Consider the following 20,986-nt stretch of genomic DNA (forward strand, 5'->3'; position numbering starts at 1 on the left):
AGTTCCAATTTATCAAAATATAAGTGTGAGTAAATCCAATTGGAATAGGATGAAGGTAGACTCTTATAGATCTATTCAAAATCCCAAAGGAGACTTTTCTCTGTATTTATATGTATATGACTGTTTCTTCTTATCCTAGATATCCAGGGCCTGCTAGAACAAGACTTACTATAGCAGTGGTTCTCAACCTTCCTAACGCCGCGACCCTTTAATCCAGTCCCTCATGTTGTGGTGACCCCCTAACCCGAAAATCATTTTCATTGCTCCTTCACAACTGTAATTTTGCTACTATTATGAATCGTAATGTAAATGTCTGCCATGCAGAATATGTTTTCATTGTTACAAATTGAACATAATTAAATAAAATCAAAGCATACAGATTAATCACAAAACAATATGTAATTGTATATTGTGAAATATTTATGTGTTTTCAGATGGTCTTAGGTGACCCCTGAGAAAGGGTTGTTGAACCCTCAAAGGGGTTGTGACCCACAGGTTGAGAACCGCTGTATTAAAATAATTATTATCATCCAATTTTTAGTGTGTGATCAAATTAAGTGTATGTGTATGTGTGCATGTATATACACATATACAGTTTATCTATTTATGCATGAGAGGGCTTCAAAAATATCATATAAAACAAAATTAAGAGACATGAATTTTCCTACAGATTTTAACTCCTCACGTGTGTCTGTCTGTATATCTATCTATCTATCATCTATCTATTTATCTAACTCTTCTTATCTATGTATTTATATATGTATATACCCTTATATTTAATGATGTTTGCATTTTATTTTTAAGTGAATTTATGCAGTATAATGCTATTTCTTGATAAACTGCTTACTCTTATTTAATGATGAAAATAGTAGATACTTAGATTTGAACATCTTGTAACATTGAATATTTCTTTCAGTCTACTCATGTGATATGATTCTCTGTAAGAAAGCTGTCATTCACTCATGGCTTGCTTCCTTTTTAGAACTGTCTTTCCCTTTAAAGAATAAATAATAGATTTAAATTTTTTTCTGAGTTTCTAAAGCATTTACAAAAGTTCCAAAAATATCCAGTATCCATAGTAAATTGAAATGGAGTCTTTGAATGTCCCATTGGGATGAACATTTCTTCAGACAAATATTTTGTTTAATCTTTTTTTCATTCTCAAATCTACCATTCTTCCCTCTGAGGGTTAAGTGAATTGATTTATGTAAAATGAGACTTGGCCCATCACCAAACCAAACTTTCCCCTTGAGGATTAAAGAAAGCATCCTTCACCCTAGGAATAAGGGACTCTGTTGGTACAGTGGCTACACATTGAGCTGTGAACCACAAGGTTAGCAGTTCGGGTCTACATCAGCCACTGCAAGGGAGAAAGAGGAAGCGGTCTACTCTTGTAAAAATGTCAAGTCTCAGAGACCCAAAGGGCCACCTCTACTCTGTCCTCTAGGGTCACTAAGAATCAGAATCAACCTCATGCCAGTGGGCTTGGTGTTTTGGGTTTTGTCTGTCTGTCTGTCTGTCTGTCTTTCCAGTGGGGGTGGTGAGGGTGATGAGCTATTCCTCAATTTGGTCCATGATTGTAAATTTTGTTTTGTTAAAAAAGTGTGTGTGGGTGTGGGTGTGCATGCGCGTGAGTGTGTGTGTGTAGACAGAGAGAGAGAGAGAGAGAGACAGACAGACTCACACACAGCGGCAGAGGAGGGTGAGAATGTCCTACCTACTAACTGTTTCGAATAAGCTGAGTATTATGACGGAAGAACCTTGCCTTTTTGGTTTCTAGTCGGGCAGCGTTTGTTGATATTATGGACATAATTGCGTTGGAAAGGTTTTTGAAATGGATGGTCAAAATTAAGTGGTTGACCTGAATTCCTCTGATACAGTGAAGCCACATACTAAGTTATAGAAACTTTTAAACTTCTTTTGCAGGGTCAAGATGTAAAGGTTAATGGAGCTTTCTAGAAAACCTATATTTTTTACACTAACTTTTGAGGCATTACGTCAGTATTTTGAAAATATTTTAATATAGAATAACTCCATTTTTAGGAGGTGTTTAGAATCCATCCTGTGAGCTACCCATAGTTGGAAGCATTAAAGGCGTTAAAGACAAATAATATAGAAATTATATGTAGTTTTTAATATAAAGGTTAATTCTCTAATTGGCTTTCAGCATGAACCTTGCAGCCATTTGTAGTTGTTTCAAATGGATGAGGCCATTTCTACTTTCACTTATTGGTTTGTTGCTAGGTAAGTGATATAGTCGGATGTCATTTTTAACAGCAAATATGAGGTCATGTCTATTTCTATGCCAACAGATCCTCTTGGGAGAGCATATTCAGCAAAAGTCCAGATGTGGTGTCTCCTTTGCAGCTCCAGTGTTGCCAGCGACTGGTCGAGCTTTGTAAACAGTGCCTGCTAGTGGTTTACAAATACGCAACTGAAACAAGAGGATCATTCTCAGGCATGGGTCCTGATTGGGGTAACTCCAGGTATTTGCTTCTATTTCCTAGCCCCTCTGCGCCTTACATATAAAGTAATGCCACAATGCAGTTTGAAATTGAGAGTTTCATTTTGCGCACACGGCTGGAGGAAAATTTAAAGACTGAATATTGGCACATATTACTATTTATAAAATGTCTTTAATTAGTACCATCTGGAGTGTAAGGAATGGGACAAGGACAAGAACCACAAATTGAGTGGTGATAGAAATAGGAATTATTTACATGGGAATACATTTTGCTTATTTAGTTTGGCTTTCAGAAACCAAGCAGTCAACTAAGAGTCAATCATACACTTGTTAGTGGGCACTTGTTTGTACCGACAAGCGCTTTTGACAACTGAGGGGCGTAAGCAGGAGTCCAGTGCTTGTCAGACGTCGCTGAGCACCTTAGATTCCCAGGGGAGCAATGCTCCAGATGTTTATAAAGCAAAAGTGGACAGAAATACAAGGATAAACTGGAAAATGAAGAAATATACATTTTAATGTATATGCTTCAGAACAGTATCAGTAAAGATACAGAAAATTTTAACCATGCAATTAACAAACTTAACGAATTGTCCTCTATTGAAATGACTCCAATAACTTCAGAGTAATATACCAAGCACAGTAGGAGCTTTTATAAATGTTGGCTAATAAAATACCTCTAAACAAATTTCAGATTGAAATCTTGCACAGCATTTTTTTCTGACCATAATGCTAGTAATTGTGAAAACAATAACTAAATATAATTCTAAAAATCTATGCTTTGGAAAATTAAAAATAAATTTAGTAGTCACACAAAATGAAAAACAATTTCTTAGAGGTTAGTTCAATAACTAAGCAAACAAAATTAATGTATAAAGCCAGATGGCTAACTATAAATATCTATATCTATATATGAATAAAACCCCAGGATACTAGCATTCTTGGAACAATACCAACAGTTTACTGTTATGAGGCTTATGTGGGTAGCTTTACAGCTTCAACCACTCCCTGTTTCTGTCTTTCATGCTTTGAGCTTCCACATGAACTCATTTCCCAAGGGATTCCGGGACTAAAGAAATTTTTTTTAAGCTCAAAGTTAGAGCTTTGACTTTTGGTAATAAAGCATAAACTATTTGAACAAATCCTCTCTCTAGTGACAGCCTGAGAAGTGAACAAAATACCAAAATCCTTGCTTGGCCACGATCATTGAGGTGATTCTCAATCATAGTGAGCCTAGCGGAAAGAGTAGAAGCGAACTTCCACACCTTTCTTCCATATAGCAGCTGGTGGATCTCAACTGACCTTTGTGGCTCACAGCCAAGTGCTTTAATCCCTGTGCCACCAAGTCTCCTCAGCCAAGTAAGCACATCTAGAAATGTGCCAAGGTGAACTGTTCCTTCTGCGTGAAGAGATTTAGACATGTTTCCTTAAATCAATTATAGTTGAGGACAGGCTGCCTTCCTTTTCATTCTGCTGTTCCCGTCCGCCTTGAGCAAATGTGTAAGCAGTGATATTTGTCAAGTCCCATTTTATAAATGATGGTCAGTTAAAATGGCTGGTCTTCAGAAAGCATGAAAAAATAATACTGTTTTTAAGTAGCAAAATGCATAAAAGTATATGTCAGAAAAATTTTAGCCCAGAAAGTGCACTAGTGGAATTATGCATGTTAAAACAAGGGAAGCATGGAAAAACAAGGTGGAGAGAGGTAAAGAAACATATTGCACTGAAGCCCAGGTATTCAAACAAACAAACTCACTGCTGTTTCTAACTCACAGCGATCCTATTGGCAGAGCAGAACTCCCTGTGGGTTTCTGAGAAGACTGTAACCTCGACAAAGGAAAAAGCTTTGCTTTCTCCCGTGGAGCAGCTGGTGGTTAGGTTGCTTTCATTTAAAATGGCCAACATTCAATCTGGACAATATGCCATACCTTCTTCCAATAATAAATAAGTAGAAGAACTTATAAAATGTTGCTTTATCTACAGACATTTCTTAATTTAATATTCATTAATATATCTAACATTTTAATTTATAAAATTTAAAATGAAAACCCAAATTCACTACCATTGAGTCAATACCGACTCATTATAATCCCATAAGATAGATTAGAACTATCCCTATGGGTTCCGAGACTGTAACTCTATATGGGAGTAGAAACCCTCGTTTTTCTCCCACAAAACTGCTGGTGGTTTAGAACGGCTGGCCTTGTGGTGAGCAATCCAATGCCTAACATCACCAGGGATATGTCTTTGGTTATGTATGTAATTTACCTGTACACTTAAAGGAGAAAAATGTAGAGCTTATTTCAGTGAGTTCTATGGAGCATGTTTTACCTTGGCCAAAGATCTAGAGGCTGTATCTTATGCTTTAAAGAATATATGACATTCCGTACACGGGAAGAGTAGTCCTTAACCTGGCAGTCATAGAAAACCAATAGCCCATGAATTAAAGAAGAAATCATAATGGTCATAATAAAAATTGGAGGGTAATGATAACAAAACTATTTTAAGTAAAACCCAATAAATTACAGGTATGCTAATAAGATAAGGATACTTTTAGGCTTAAATGAATAAAATAAGGAACAAAAGCAAAAATTAAATTTAAAAAATTTAAATCTTGAGAAGAGAATGACAAAATAACCCAAAGAATATAGAAAAGAACCAAAATTGATGCAATAATACAAACACAGAATGAGGAATCAATACAGCCAAAAAATTTTTTTTCAGAAAGACTAAAAAAACTGGTCAACAACTGTCAGACTATTCAAGAACATAAAAGAAAAAGCACAAATAATTAACGTCAAGAACAACAAGGGAAACATTATAGATCATACAACTGTTAAACTGTCTATAAGAAAATAGTACTATGTGCAATTTCATGTTCACAAACTTCATGATTTGGATTCAGAAATTCCAATAAAAAACAGTGAAAGGGAGATATGGAAAGTTTAAATAGTCATAACAATTAAATAAGTTGAACCAATAATTAAAAGCCCCCAAACAATGAACACTCAAGTTCCATATGACTTTTCTAGACAATCCTAACAATTATATTCAAACCAATAAAGAGAACGAAAGGAAGAAATACTATGCAACTTGTTTTATGAGGCACCATCACTATTTACCAAACCGTGAACAGGGCGGGGTATAATGGCAAAAGAACACGATAGTTCAATCTCACTCCTGAACACAGATGCAAAAACCCTAAACAAAATGTCAGCAAAATGAACCCAGCACTATTAAGTAGGATAATAAATATCTCAGAGCCAACTACTATTTGTTACAGAATTTAAAGGTGCAATAACATTAAAAATGATCAGTATAATTTACTACACTAATAGGATAAAAGATGATTTCAAAAGATACAGATGTATCACATGATAAAATTTTTTATATATATATATTCAACCTAAAAACAAAGGAGAATTCCCTGAATCTGTAAGGGGTAACGATGAGAAATTTACAGCAATCTGCTTTCTTGGGCACTGTGAAGACTTTACCTTTGAGATCAGGAGCAAGACAAACTTGCCCACTTCTATTCAACATAGTGCGGGAGGACCTTGCCAGTCAAGAGAGACAGGCAAAAGAACTACAACGCATTAGGCTTGAAAGGAAGAACTAAACCCTTTTACTCGTGGATATGATTCTGTTCATACAGTTTCAACAATTCTACAGATGCATTCAGTTTAACGATGTTGATAAAATGAAGGCTACTATGCCTATTCCTTACTTAGCAACTACGTAGTTATCAGACATTTCACATTTACAATAGTAAAAAATCTAGTGTTTTGTGTATTAATGCAAAGGTGTTAGGTGATGGCTAAGATTATGGGTCAGTTTTTCTGGGCCATGGTTTTCAATGGTAGGGTAGTTTTGTCACGAGGTAGTCATCCTACATTTTTTGAATCTGATGTGGTCATCTTTATCAAATTTATTAACTACAGTGTACTATAACTTGTACCAAAGCTAAAGTAATTTGAGACAGTGTAATATTAGTGAAAGAATTGACAAATGGACCAATGGAACTAGTCAGAAAAGATAAATCCAAGCATAGACGAAGACATGATTTATACAAATGAGAAACGAATATATTTTTCAAAGAAACAGTACTAAGATCACTGGATTTTTCTCAAAAGGGAAAAGAAAAGATTATTGATCCTATTCATACAGTATATAAAAATTATAATCAGGTGAATTAACTATACAACCATGAAAAATGAAACATTTCATAAGTTTGCATGGGAGAATATTTTCATGCAAAGTCAAAAATAGGACAAAATTTCTAGTCATAATGAAAAATATGAATCAATTTGACTAAGTTTAAATTAAAAATAAATGTTCATTAAAGGATTTCATGAGAAAGACGAAAGCACAGGGCGCAGAATGGAAAGACGTGTTTGTAAGACATGTAACCGTAAAGCACTCAGGTACAAATTAGATGGCAACGCCAACACATTTCTAAGAAAACTAACAACAGACCACTCAGCGAAGAAATGGTGAGATGTGATACTTAAAGAGGTCCTTCCCAGAAGAATTTTTTTAAAAAGACCAATGAACATTTTAAAGCTCATTAATGATTGGGGATATTAAAATTAAATCCACACAAACAATGCATACCAAGAAGTAATGAGAGCTTAAAGTAATAAGAATTCTGCCACATCACTAGTAATAGTGAAAATTGGTATCTTTTGAAAGGTTTGGTATTACAGGCCGTGTCCTCCTTATGATGCATTTTTACGACACACAAGATCAACGATTGTTGTTCTTGTCCTTCTTATCCTTAGAAAGTCGTACAACCAATGTTGCTGTGCCCTGTAATTTGCTGATACCGCCATTCTTGGATTTTCACTCACAGATGTTTCTAGCTCCCAAAGACAAATAAAGATTAGATTTATAAGGATACTGTTAACAAAATGAAATACTGATTAAAACTAAAAAAAAAAAAGAAAGAAAACAGAGAAAGAGAAAGTTTCAATTATGTCGGAACCCAATTTACAATGAAGGTGTTGTAATGGAACTTTGTCATATGTCAGGTACTACCTGTACATTCTAAAGCAGCGGTTCTCAACCTGTGGGTCGTGACCCCTTTGGGGGTTGAATGACCCTTTCACAGGAGTCGCCGGATTCATAACAGTAGCAAAATTACAGTTATAAAGTAACAATGAAAAGTTATAAAGTTATAAGCTTATAAATTTATAAAGTAACAATATGGTTGGGGGTCAACAAGAGGAACTGTATTCAAGGGTGGCGGCATTAGGAAGGTTGAGAACCACTGCTCTAAACTCTACCCTTTTCATGGCTGTTCTATTGCTAGTCGATTCTCACCAGAAATGTGGACACATGTGGATTCAGACACCATAACTGATCACAGTAACATTGACTTCTAATAGCAAAATATTGGAAACAACTCAAATATCCTTTGATGGAAGAACGGAAATATTTTTCATATATTCATACAATGGGATATTATGCAGCCTTGAAAATAATCAGATGGCCCCTCATACAACTACATGGATGAGTCTCACTGATAGGAAGTTGAGCAAACAAAGCCAGGTACCCAGGAAAATATAATTATTCTATATACTTAGAAGCTCAAACCAGGCAAAACTAGTGTTTAAGGAATCTGTACTTAGATGGTAAAACAAGTATGTAATTACCACAAAAGTAAGAATGATTGTTAACTTTATACAGAGGGAGAGTGTTAATAATATGAGGCTCAGGGGTACTAGGAATGTTCAGGGTAGCCACTTTGCAAGTATTCATTTTATAATATCAATTGAACCAATACATTAAACATTTAATGCACTTTTCTAGATGTGTATTGTGTTTTATAAGTAAATGGTTCTAAAAACTGATTGAAATATATATCCCTAGACTGAAAACATTTGATACATTTGTCTGATACAGGGATGGTCTTTCTAATGAGGCCAATGCTCATGAAACATAAGTAATAACATTTCACCCAGGTACACTATTTCACTGGTTTAGCTCCATACTTGATTCAGACATGGCAGAAATGGCTGTTTTTTACTTCAGGTGAGAAAATTCAGACCAGAAGAGGTTAAATGGACCATTCAAATCCACATTGCTAGTATGTGGCAGAGCTGTTAACTGGAAACCCGGTCTTCTTTTGGTTGTTGCCAAATCAAAGTGAAACCCATAAGCTGAAAAGGCAGACGAATTTTATTTACCTCATGTTCCCCAAACCAGGAAGCTAAAGCTACTCTAGGGGGATTGGGGATTCCATGAAATTCTCAGAAAGTGGGTGTAGCTTCAATTTTCAAAAGCTTATTCCCCACAAGTCTTAAAATGCTTCATGTTCTAGATTCCTCCATGGTAAGCAATAAATTGGTACATGAAAGACCAATCCCCATCAATCAAGAATCAGAAAAGTGCATGTTTTGTGTCTATATGATGGATCTGTGAAGATGTGTACATCTAGCTTCAGAGATGAGAGGTGAGGATATGTGTCTGGAAAGAATGCAATAGGATAGTCTCATTACACTTGACATGTTAGCTATGAGTTAGCTACTTTTGTGTATCAAAAGGATAAAAATAAAACTGTTAACTTCTTACATTTTCTGTGCTTTACTTAAACCCTTTAGATATAGTCTATAAAATTCAGTTCCTAGAAATATCCTTTCTACCAAAAAAATTAATAAAATCGTATTATTTAACTTCATTGCAAAGAATATTTCAAAACTAATCTCTGATGTTTAGCTAGTGTGGTTTCTCCCAAGAGATATTATGGGGGTATTAAGGCAAATAATCCATTGTGGTTTCCTGTGATGCTTTAAAATATCCCACAGCTCTTGCTTGAGGGAAAGAAAATGTTTCTTCCAATGTGATTTATATGCTTTTTTTAGTTCATGCTGAACCTCTTTTTCTTGTTAAATCTTGAAAGAAGTTTTCTTTTAGCCTTTTCTGATTCTATTTAAAAAAGTTTAGGTTTGAGGGATGCATAATCAGTTTCTACTTTCTAGACTGTTTTCTACTTCATATTTCTGGGGGAAAAAGACAAGTGTAATCATTTTATCTATTAGTTTTAAAATTGGGGTTTATATATAGCTGTGGTAGTGGTAAGGAGGACTAATTCTGGAGACAGCTTGCATAAAAATTCAATGTTCGACGCTGCCACTTGTTGACAAAATGACCATGGGCTAGTATTTGATCTCTCTACTACTCATTTTAAGGAGTCCTTGCAGTGCAATCGTTAGGGGCTTTACTGCTAACCAAAGGTCAATGGTTTGAATCCACCTAGTGGCTCCATCGGAGCAAAGACCTGGCAATCTCCTCCTTTAAAGATGTTGCTGTTGTTGTTAGGGTCCCTGGAGTGGGTTCTGACTCATAGCAACACTCTGAGCAGCAGAATCAGGCAGTGCCCGGTCCAACAACAGCCTAACAATCGTTACTGTGTTTGGGCCCATTTTTTTGCAACTACTGTATCAACCCATCTTATTGATGGTCTTATTCTTTTTCACTGACATTCTACCAAGGATGGTGTTTTTATCCAGGGGCTGGCCTTTCCTGATAACAAGCCCAAAGCGCAGGAGACATCCGCCATCCTTCTGCTAAGGAGCAATCTAGGCACACTTTCTCCAAAGCACACTTCTTAATTTATTTATCTGTAAAATGTAGCTGAGGTATTTGAATTGTGTCAGAACCCATTAACAATAAAGTTATTAGAATAGAACTTTGGAAGAAATAACAATAGTATCTACTGTACAAAATTGTTAAGAGAATAAATTGGATGAATATTTTTTGTAAAGCAGCTCTAATGGTCTATGGCACATGCAAACAATTAAAAATTTTGTTAACTAAAATAGAATATACTAGCTGTGGGTCTAGACTTTGTGCTTTTATTTTTTTTATCTTTCAAATGGGTGTCTTTAACTTATAGGATATATGAGTGCTTTATAATGACAATAGCAATTATTGCTTGAAAATTCTTTGAAATAAAGTTGGTAAAATTGCTATTTATTCTGATAATTGTCAATATAATTAGAATGCAGTTACATTAGAAGATAGAGTAACTTGGCAAACCAACATAAAATAGTAGGTTTTGATCAAACAAGTAATTTTTGTGTGTGTGCCTTTGCCCTAGATAAGATAGGTAGCCCTTTGAATATATCAGCCTAATCATCATGAATACACTAGTTCTTTTTTTATCTTTTTCTTTTTTAACATTTTATTAGGGGCTCATACAACTGTTATCCCAATCCATACACACATCAATTGTGTAAAGCGCATTTGTACATCGTTTCTCAAAACATTTTCTCTCCATTTAAACCCCCGACATTAGGTCCTCATTTTCCCCCTCCCTCCCCGCTCCCCCCTCCCGCATGAGCCCTTGATAGTTTATAAATGGGTATTTTGTCCTATCTTGCCCAGTCCGACGTCTCCCTTCATCCACTTTTCGGTTGTCTGTCCCCCAGGGAGGAGGTCACACACAGTTCCATGTAATCAGTTCCCTCTTTCCTACCCATTCTCCCTCTACCCTCCCTGTTTTGCCACTCACACCACTGGTCCTATAGGGCTCATCCGTCCTGGATTCCCTGTATTTTAAGTTCCTATCTGTACCAGTGTACCTCCTCTGGTCTAATTAATCCATATAAATTACCTGAGTGGTATTAAGAAAATAATTTATATAATCTGTGATGTGAGAAATCAAATGTTTCATTATTCATCATCCATTATGCAGTTTTGATTTAATTTACTTTGTTGTATGTTATTTTACTGCTCTAATAACTTAATGATTTGAATCTATCAACTTAATGATTATTTATAATCATTTGTGATATTATATAATAGATTTAAAGGATATTATAAAATAACTCATGATTAAATAGCTATGAATATTATTAATCTGCCACCTAAATCTGACTGCTATGTGCACTTCGATAGAATGATTTATTATCTTTTAAAAATGCATATAACACAACAATAAGTGTCATTTCCCATTGGTATATAGGTATAGTCATCATCAATATTACTTAAACTAGAGCAAATAGTCTGTACAGGACAGCGTCCTTGACTCTCCATGTCTTTATATATCTATGGATGTATTACACCACTGCCAAGTAAATAAAAAATACTTGATGCTCGTCCATTGTTGGAGGTGTTTTTTTTCTCTCAAACACAACTGATAATCATAAGCTTGCTTTGTTGCAACTTGTGCTTATGGAAATTCCTCCTGAGTGTCTTTGACCTACCTGTGTAGCATGTCCTTAGCATCACCCAGTCTGACCCTTTCTGGGGTGATATTTATTTGCATTTACTCACGAGGAGCTCTCTCTAGGCACACAGGTTTAACTGGTAAATCTTAATAAAGACTCTTCGGTCTGCAACTTCATTTTTACAGCTCCTAATCCCCCACATTCTAAAAATGCAAAAATAAAAAAGGTAATATAAGTGACACTATATTGGTAAATGTGACCAGAATGGATGTGAAGACCTATTTGATGTCAATATTCCCATCTTTTGCTATAAAAATATTAATAGTATGTTGCTATTAATTGGTTGCTACCTTAACACCCTAATGGGAGTGTTATAGAATATATAGTACATGCATATTATCTTTATAAAATCTGAAAAAAATAAGCTGGCAGCTAAGGTTAACATGCATTCTGTAAGCATGCTGTTGCTTACTTAATCTTAACTCTCACGTGAACTTCTTGAAACAATTATTGTCATGGGTAGCTGTATTCTCCTAGCCCATTGTTTTAAGAAATATTTGACTGGCTCCACAAGTTACTTATAGATATTGATGATGAATAATTTCAAACTAACACCAGCCACATAAACTTTCACAGATTTGAGTGTAATGGTTACTGGACGTCCTGATATACAAATATCAAATACTTTACCTGACATATGGCCCCCACAGCTGGCAGAGTCACATTTGTCTGTGGATTACATTGTTCCGATAGTGTCTTTTCTCAGCAAGATCTGTACATTCCTTATGCTATAACTCTTTGGTAAGAGATATTAAGGCTACCTTGTTTGTGGAAACTAATTTTGAAACTATTATTTTTAGGTATTTACTACCAGGAAGTGCACAATTCTTCATGAGAACATCAACCTACAACTGGAAATACAGTTCACCTGGAATGACCCGCTCCAATGTTTTGTTCACACCCCGATATGGCCATTTTTGAGACAAAAAAGATCACCCTGGATTATGCATAATGGCAACTCATTCTTTCCAAGAGAAACATGCAAAGGAAGTGACCATTAAGTGCTATGTTTTGTATTATGACACATGTGACAATATATACATGCAGGCACTCATCACATATATTTATTATAATACATGAGTGAAGAATTAGCTGAAAACTGAATATAAGATTAAACCTTTCTGGAAATATAATAAACCATGTTAAAATTGTTTACACAAACATGAGACTGTCTAGAATTTGCTAGGTTTATAATTAAATCCTTCCTACTAGAAAGGTTATTTTTTTTGCAGAATATATAAAACAGAATTGATCTTAAAGATCCCATTACAGTGTTAAATTATTTTCTAGGTCACATGCCTTTTGACTTGAAAAAAGCATTAATGGTATAATACCTTATTAATTTTCTTATAATAGTAGCCATTTAAAAGGAAAAAAGAAAATATCTAGAAGCCGGATAGATTGCTTGATAGAATTATATTGAATGATGTATTACCTAGCACACTATAATGTACTATTAATATTCCAACCTGACTCTAACATCTTCACTCCTCTGTGTCAAAATTTAGCTACCTATAATAATATGTGCATTTTTCAATTAGGATCTAGCAAGATCATATCTTGATCTAAAATGGAAGACAATCTGTTGGATTACAAATAAACACAACCCAAAATAGATTTTATTTTAAATTTTCATTGGAGTTCCAAAAAGAATAGAAAATAATGGCAACGAAAAGGTATTTCTGTATGATACTTAGTCTCATAACAACCCTTTTTATGCGGAAATGTATCTTCCGTGGGCACATGTGGTCAAATTCAATTCTCCTGCTCTGTGGAAGAGCTAACATGGCATGTTCATCTTGGGGTTATGGGATAATAATTCACACTGATGCCTCAGTCTCCCCGTTCTGAGGCCACCTCACACCGATAAGTCTAATCAGTAGATTCACACTGCACCTTAGAAAATGGAACTGATTGGGAATAAAGGATTCCAATGACTAGATATTAGTAGCCATCCACGTAAAACCCGAGATAACCCCCATCCCCAAAACACCCACACTAGATATGAAGTTTCTTTCCTCTTCAAAATGATTATGTGAAGCTACATAGAAGTTTGCTTCCTTTTCTACCTTACAGTTTTGAAATAATGAGTGAGCTTTCTGGTTTCCATAAAAATATAAACAGGACTCTTACTGATATTGAAATCCTTAAAAAGTACAACATGCACCTTTTAGCCATTCATTTAAATTTGTTCCCCCCAACAGTTTTATTTTCAGATTTAGATGTTTTTTCCCTCCATTTACGAAAAGCTATTTTCAATAAATCCCACAAATGATTCTAAAGCAAAAGAACTGAGACAAGGAAACCAGTCTAGTTTAATTCACATATAACCCAAAGTATTTTGCTTTTAAAGTTATATTCTGAGGTTACATTAGGCCAACAAATTAGTCTTCTAAATTATTGCTAGCTATGTAATTCTTTATGAAAATGTAGCACACATATTCCAGTAGATAATTTTTGTTGTTGAAAGCATCCCAAAGATTTGCTATTTGTTTGTAGCAAACTAGGATAAGGATGTCTGGATGAAGGAAACGGTGGTATAGTCCTTAGTGTTTATGACTCCATTCGTGAATTATTTTAATATGTTCTTGATGTATTAGAATAAATAATGCAAATAGTGGGATAATATAATTGACCATCAAGTAAGGGGCATTCTTATATATTTTTTTTTTCTTGAAAACTCATGATTGGGTCATAGATAAGACATTAAGTGTCTGGGAGCACCTGGCTGATAATTGAAATGTTGGTGGTTTAAACTCATCTAGGGACGCTGAGCAAAAATTCCTGGCAATCTCCTCTTATGAAAAATAAAGCCAAGAAAGCCTCATGGGTTAGTTTTACTCTTATCATAGTGGGTGGCTGTGAGTTGACAGTTGACTTGACACTCCACCTAACACTACAAACAAATTTAACCCCATTTGTTGTATTAGTTGAAATAACAAATGGGTACCTAATTTGCAAGAGTGGATACTCTGGAAACCTCTCTCCTTAGTTTTTCATGTTTTATTGACAAAGAAGGAAACGTTAACATGGGGAGAAATCCCAGCACCCAAACTCCTAAGTAAACAAAAAGGACACCTTAAAAACAGGAGTCAAATGTTTGAGAGCGCCCAAGTAATTGATGAGCAAATTTCATTTTTCTTGCTACTTCAGTTTGACCCCATATTTAGCACTGTAGTTTTACTGTCCACATTTGCTTGTCTATGTTGAACTAGTTTGAGACAGTGAAATTCTGACTCCTGCCATGTCCACATGTATATAGACTACACGGTGTGCTATGGCCCATGGCTACTGATTCCCTACTGAGCAACGAATAGAAGACACGTTAGGAAAGCGTGGAAGTCTCTAGCAGCCATACATATGTTTTAGAGGTATAAACTATTCCTTTTTATTATAAATTTTTTATCTTAGGGTTAAAATGTATCAGGTCAAGAGATAGTACGGGTCTGTCTCTCCTTTAGGAGAGAAAATAGCTTTATCTGAAAATTATCAGAAGCTGCATATTCTTAGCAGGGTTTTTGATAATGAAGAATTTGGTTTACTTACCACAGAAGCTTATTTTCACTTTGTTAGAGAAAAGAAAAAGCACTGCTCATTCTGTAAATTTGAGTTGAGATGCTTTCCAGAACCACAGAAGATTGGAATACTTTCCGGAATCATAAGAAGCAACCGCTTTATTTAAAAAAATCATCACGTGAAGTCATACTTTGAGGCTGAAGAATAGTTTTCACTTTAATATACGGCTTTGTAGAGTAGTTACCATTTGCTTTATACAATCTGTTGAAGGAACTACTGTGATTTACATTTTGATTATTATTATTAGCCTCAAATTGCATTTCATTTACCTTGACTATATAGAAGCAAGTATAACCAGATCCAATATAGAGATGGCAGTGAAGCTGTCTGCCTATAATGCAGCTGAATACTCACAGTGCTCTCATGTCCTGCTATGATTAAGATGCAGAGATGTACACAGACTTTTCCATGTCTACATTCGCTTTACATACATAGTTCATAGGACTTCATCTTACCAAAAACTAAAACCAAACCAAATGAAACCAACAAAATAACCCACCTTTTATATTTTCATCTAGTACTTATACACTTAGAACATAGTGCCTCCCAGTAAAATATTTCACTTTAATTATCTTTATAATTTGATAGCTTTAAGACAATGTCATTCCATTATCTAACTGGACGTGTCAGATGTTTGAATATGAATTCAAATTCAAATACGTTCTTTTTTGTTTTTCAGTTCTCACCCATCCTTAGATTTTATTAAACTAATTAGTTCTTCCAATCACTTATATATAGCCTGCCAAAGTCATTTCGTTTAGAACTACTCTTTAAATCTAAACATATACTTACTTGACCTTTCCAAAATGCAAAAAAGAAAGAGAAGGGATAGTGATAGTTCCATACCTCCATTTTCCAGATTTGTATAAGGCATTGCTTCATTCTTAAATGCATGTTCCCTTAAAATAATAGTAAATATCTCAAGATGACAAAAAATAATTTCCTTTTCTCTTATATAATGCTAACATATATTTTGAGCCTTAATATATTAAGTTTTTGAGTCTCGGGTTTGGGAGTTAAACAATTAAAAAGTTCAACTACAATTATTTGATTGTGTTGCTGAGATCTGATTTTTTTAAAATTTGTTTTTCTTTTGAAGTGAGAACATCACATTTTTAAGGGCTGTATTTGTTACCTAAATAGTTTGAGCTAACATTGATGTATGAATAAATTAAAAATTTAATAACATATTAAGGATCATAATTTTATTATTTTTTACCCTGCTCTCATTTTTTTTAACTTGTTAGTTTTCCTTGAAGTTTTGACCTTTGTGTGGACAAAGTCAAGAAAAAGACAGCTTGCCTTTAAATATTAGTTTTCGTTGCACTTTATGATTTTATGGGTTTTTTTTGCCACAGCAACAATAAAACTTAGATGAAACATGGTATTAAATTAAGTCAGTTTGTCAGAGAATTTTTAAAAACCAAATTCAACTCTCTGTAACTAAAATGCATTAATTGTCTGGTTCCTTAAGAACCAACATACATAGTCAAAATAGCAGTTTAGCAACAATTTGGTATATTCAAACTTGGTGCAGACTTTAAGATTGCTGCGCTATCCCTTTTTCTGCTAGTGTTTTTTGCTTCATTAGAAATGTATGTATGATATATTAGGAAAGGAAAGAAAATCTTCAGGTAACACATTCTGCATTACCTGAGCTATATTAGCTGAGGAAAACGATGTAAAGCCTTCATTCCCTGCCCCTCCCCCCAACTTTAGAGTAAAAGATAACATTCAATACAATAATATTTTCTAAAATTGTAAGAATGTGTATCTTGCAAAAGTAGTCAGGTAATGCTAGTATTTCTCTTTCAAAGGTTGACGTTGATAGTTCTTGGGGCTGAGATCTGCTGTCCCACACAGTAAGTAGTATGTGTGGCACAACATTATCATAACAAGGGGCTTGCCAAAGATTCTGACTTTGAGGATTAGCTAGGAGGCAATACCTTTGCTAACATGCATCATGACTCAAAGTGTCCCCATGTGATTTACTACCCATGTATGAGTACAGATATTGTTACGGGAAATGTGCTTGCAATGTCAACCCAATGTGCAATTAGCATTGCATTGTCACGCTTCAGCATGTGATCGCTGTATGGTGAACTTATTTTAATTACTCAGATATGTAACTATAATAAAATGTTTAACATACGAAAGCTACAGCATGTTATCAAACGGTTATTTTTGTTTACACACACACGCGCAGAGTTTTTAGTAATTGATGAGACTGGCTCCCAATTAAACTTTCAGGTTGCTGAGATATATTTTCACAGTGATTTTCTGTTGCTGTTCAGAAAGCAATGGCTCTGTGGGGATAACTTCACCTGCTATTAAAGTCAGGTCGAGTAAACAAAGTAGGTGCCAATCCCTTTCTACATGGCTGGAAGGCAGCAGATTCTGAACTTTGGAAATGGCACTTTCATGTCTTCTCTCATGGAATAAAACAGCAGCACTTCTGGTAAGGTTATAACTATGTTAGCATCTCATATATGAGCTTACTTTTCTTGGGGAATTCAAAATATTGTTATTTTTAAAATACTATGCTAAACTTCAGTAAGGAGGATGTTTTTAGTCTTACTACCTTTTATACATTCATTCATTAAAGATAATTATATCTAAAGAATTTAGAATTTTTTTTCCACAAAGAAAGGGATCATTTTGGAGAAAACCTTATAAAATAAGATTTTATATGCTCGTGTGGCTTACTTTTTTCAGATTGACAACGAGTGGCACAAATGTTGACTTTTAAGAGTACATTGTTATTTATACAAAGTGAACATATTCTATAAAAGATTCAAAGTTGAATTTTTTTTCAGTGAAAGATGAAGATGGGGTAAAGAAGGGAAGCTTGTAGGTCCCTTTTATATAAAATATGTAAGTAAGTTGTTGTTAGGTGTAGTTGTGCAGGCTCTGACTTATGATGACCCTGCAGACGACCATGGCTATATTGGAGCCCACTGTTGCAAATACTGTGTCAATCTATCTCGTTGACGGTCTGCCTCTTTTTCATTGACCCTTGCTTTCCCGAGCATGGTGATATTTCCCAGACCTGGTTCTCTGATAACACGCTAAACTAAAGGTCATTATTTTAATGACCTCTAGCTTTCTTAATGTCTGATGTGATTGTTGTGTCATCCAGTCAGTTCCAGCTCCTAGTGACCCTATGCTCAACAGAGCCAAACACTGGCTAGTCCAGCACCAGGCTATCCTCATGCTGTGTGTCATGTGTGAGCGCTTGTTGCCCTCACTGTGCCCACCCAGCTCATTGAAGACCATCTTTTTCACTGACCCGCCTTTCAACCAAGCATGATGCCCTTTCCTAGGGACTGGTCTCTCTTTATAACACTTCCAGAGCCACTTGCTTCTGAGGTGAATACTGTCTGTACTTCTGGAGAAGATTTGTTTGTTCTTCTGGCAGTCCTTGGAACTTTCAGTATTCTTCACCAGCACTATAATTCAAATGCATCGATTCTTGATGTGCTGCCAGGTGACTCAAATACCATGGCTTGAATCAGGTACACTTTAATCTTTTTTTTAAAATTCTTTTATTTAATCATTTTATCGGGGGCTCGTACAACTTTTACCACAATCCATCCATCCATCCATCCATTGAGTCAGGCACATTTGTACATTTGCTGCCCTCATCATTCTCAAAACATTTGCTTTCTACTTGAGCTCTTGGTATCAGCTCATTTTGTCCCTTCCCTCCCTCATGAACCCTTGATAAATTATTATTATTTTGTCATATCTTACACTGTCTGACATCTCCCTTTCAAATGGTCTTCTTTCTCTTCAGCATTTTAAAGAAGTCTGTGCAGAAGCTTTGCCTAATGCAATACTTCACTTGATTTCTTGACTGCTGTTACCATGAGCTGGATCCAAGCAAAATAAAATCCTCGATAATTTAAATCTTTTCTGCATATGTTGATCATATGCTACTTATTAAAAGATGGTCTAGTTCTGAAGATTTTGTTTTTAATTGCATTGAGTTGTAATCATCTGTATCATCTGTCTATCAAAGGTTGCTAATAAGCCTTCCTCGAATACTGATGCCAACTTCTTCCTCATTGAGTCCTGCTTTGTGGATAATCTTTTTGGCATACAGATTGACTAAATATGGTGAACACATCCAACTCACCTGTACCTTTTCTGGATTTAAAACAAGCAGTGTGTATTTTTCTTGTTCTGTTTGATGACTGCCTCTTGGTACATGTATAGGTTCTGCATGCGCACAATGAAATGTTCTAGAATTCCCATTCTTTGCAATGTTATCCATAGTTTGCTGTGATCCACACAGTTGAATGCCTTTGCATCGCCAATAAAACAATAAAACACAAGTAAATATCTTTCTGGTATTTTTTGCTTTCAACAACGATGTCCCTCGGGCCATGTCCTCTTCTGAAGCCAGCTTACATGTCTAGCAGCTCCCTGTCATACTGCTGCAACTGTTCTTGGATGATCTTCAACAAAATTTTACTTGTATGTGATATTAATGATATTGTTTGATAATTTCTGTACTCTGTGGTGTCTCTTTTATTTTTCAAATTTCTTGGCATATATTAGTAAGAAATTTAAGTGCTTCACCAGCTTGGTGAAACCCTTCAGTGGGTCTTTTTGATAAACTGCAGTCTTTCATGAAGGCCTTCAGCGCAGACTGAACTTCTTTCAGCATAACTGATTCATATGCCACCTCCTGAAATAGTTGCATGTCTACTTGGCACAGTGACTCTTTATATTTCTTTCACTGTCTTTTGAATGCTGAAAAAAAATCAAAAATTCAAACCTTGAACTGCAATATTAAAAGATTCTGTGGGCAAAATATTGAATGATGCAGGAAACATTAAAAGTTGATGTTCTTGATGTCAGCCCACAATCATTTGGCCTTAAGTCATCAGTGTTCAGTGCTTCAAATTTATCCTCAAGATGGTCTGTACATTCACATGGTATATATACTCAAGACTATATTTTGGCTCTTGTGAACTTGTTTTTATTTTGTTCAGCTTCAGTCTGAACTTGTATATGAGTAATTGATGGTGTGTTCTGCATTCAGCCTCGCACCTTGCTTTTATTGATGGTATTGAGCATTTCCTTTGTCCCTTCCCACAGATGGACTCAATTTGATTCTTGTATCTTCCCATTTGTGAGGTCTACATGTATAGTTGCCACTTATGTTGTTGAAAACAGGTATTTGCAAGAAAAAAGTGATCAGTCACACAAAATTCTATCACGTGCTCTCAAGCTTTGTCTTTGCCACCAAGCCCATATTTTCCAACTCCTGACCCCTCCTCTTTGTTTCCAGCATTTGCATTCTAACTGTTTATGATTATGAATCCATCTTGATTACATGTTTGATCAATTTACTACGGAAGAACTTGGTAGAATTGTTGACTTCTTCACCATTGGCTTTAGTGGTTGGGTAAATTTGAATAATAGTCTTATTAACTAGTGCTTCTTGGTTTCTGAGCGTCACTTACACTCATAGTGACACCACTATTAACAGAGCGAAGTAGTGCCAGGTCATTTACCATCCTCACAGTTGTCATGTCCGAGTCTGTAGTTGCAGCCACTGTGCTAATCTGTTTTTTGCTGATTCTCTACAAGTATCATGTCCTTTTCCTAGGACTGGGCTCGTCAGATAATGTGTCCAAAGTATGTGAGATGAAGTCCTGCCATCCATCCTCACTTCTAAGACCCTTTTGTGCGTTCTTCTGGAAGG

General features: G+C 35.3%; 1 protein-coding gene across 1 annotated transcript in view; it reads left to right on the forward strand.

Moving 5' to 3' along the window:
- Window positions 1-17,430, forward strand: part of TTLL7 (tubulin tyrosine ligase like 7) — a 175,796-nt gene extending 158,366 nt beyond the window's left edge. Inside the window, exons 20-21 of the mRNA XM_045292051.1 lie at window positions 2,313-2,486; window positions 12,495-17,430. Of these exons, the coding sequence (XP_045147986.1) occupies window positions 2,313-2,486; window positions 12,495-12,615 (295 nt within the window). The 3' untranslated portion in view covers window positions 12,616-17,430. The remainder of the gene's footprint in view (window positions 1-2,312; window positions 2,487-12,494) is intronic.
- The last annotated feature ends 3,556 nt before the right edge of the window (window positions 17,431-20,986 follow it).

This window comes from Echinops telfairi, unplaced genomic scaffold (assembly GCF_000313985.2).
Source record: "Echinops telfairi isolate 266 unplaced genomic scaffold, ASM31398v2 ScPeMD7_443;HRSCAF=831, whole genome shotgun sequence".
NCBI classification, from domain to species: domain Eukaryota; kingdom Metazoa; phylum Chordata; class Mammalia; order Afrosoricida; family Tenrecidae; genus Echinops; species Echinops telfairi.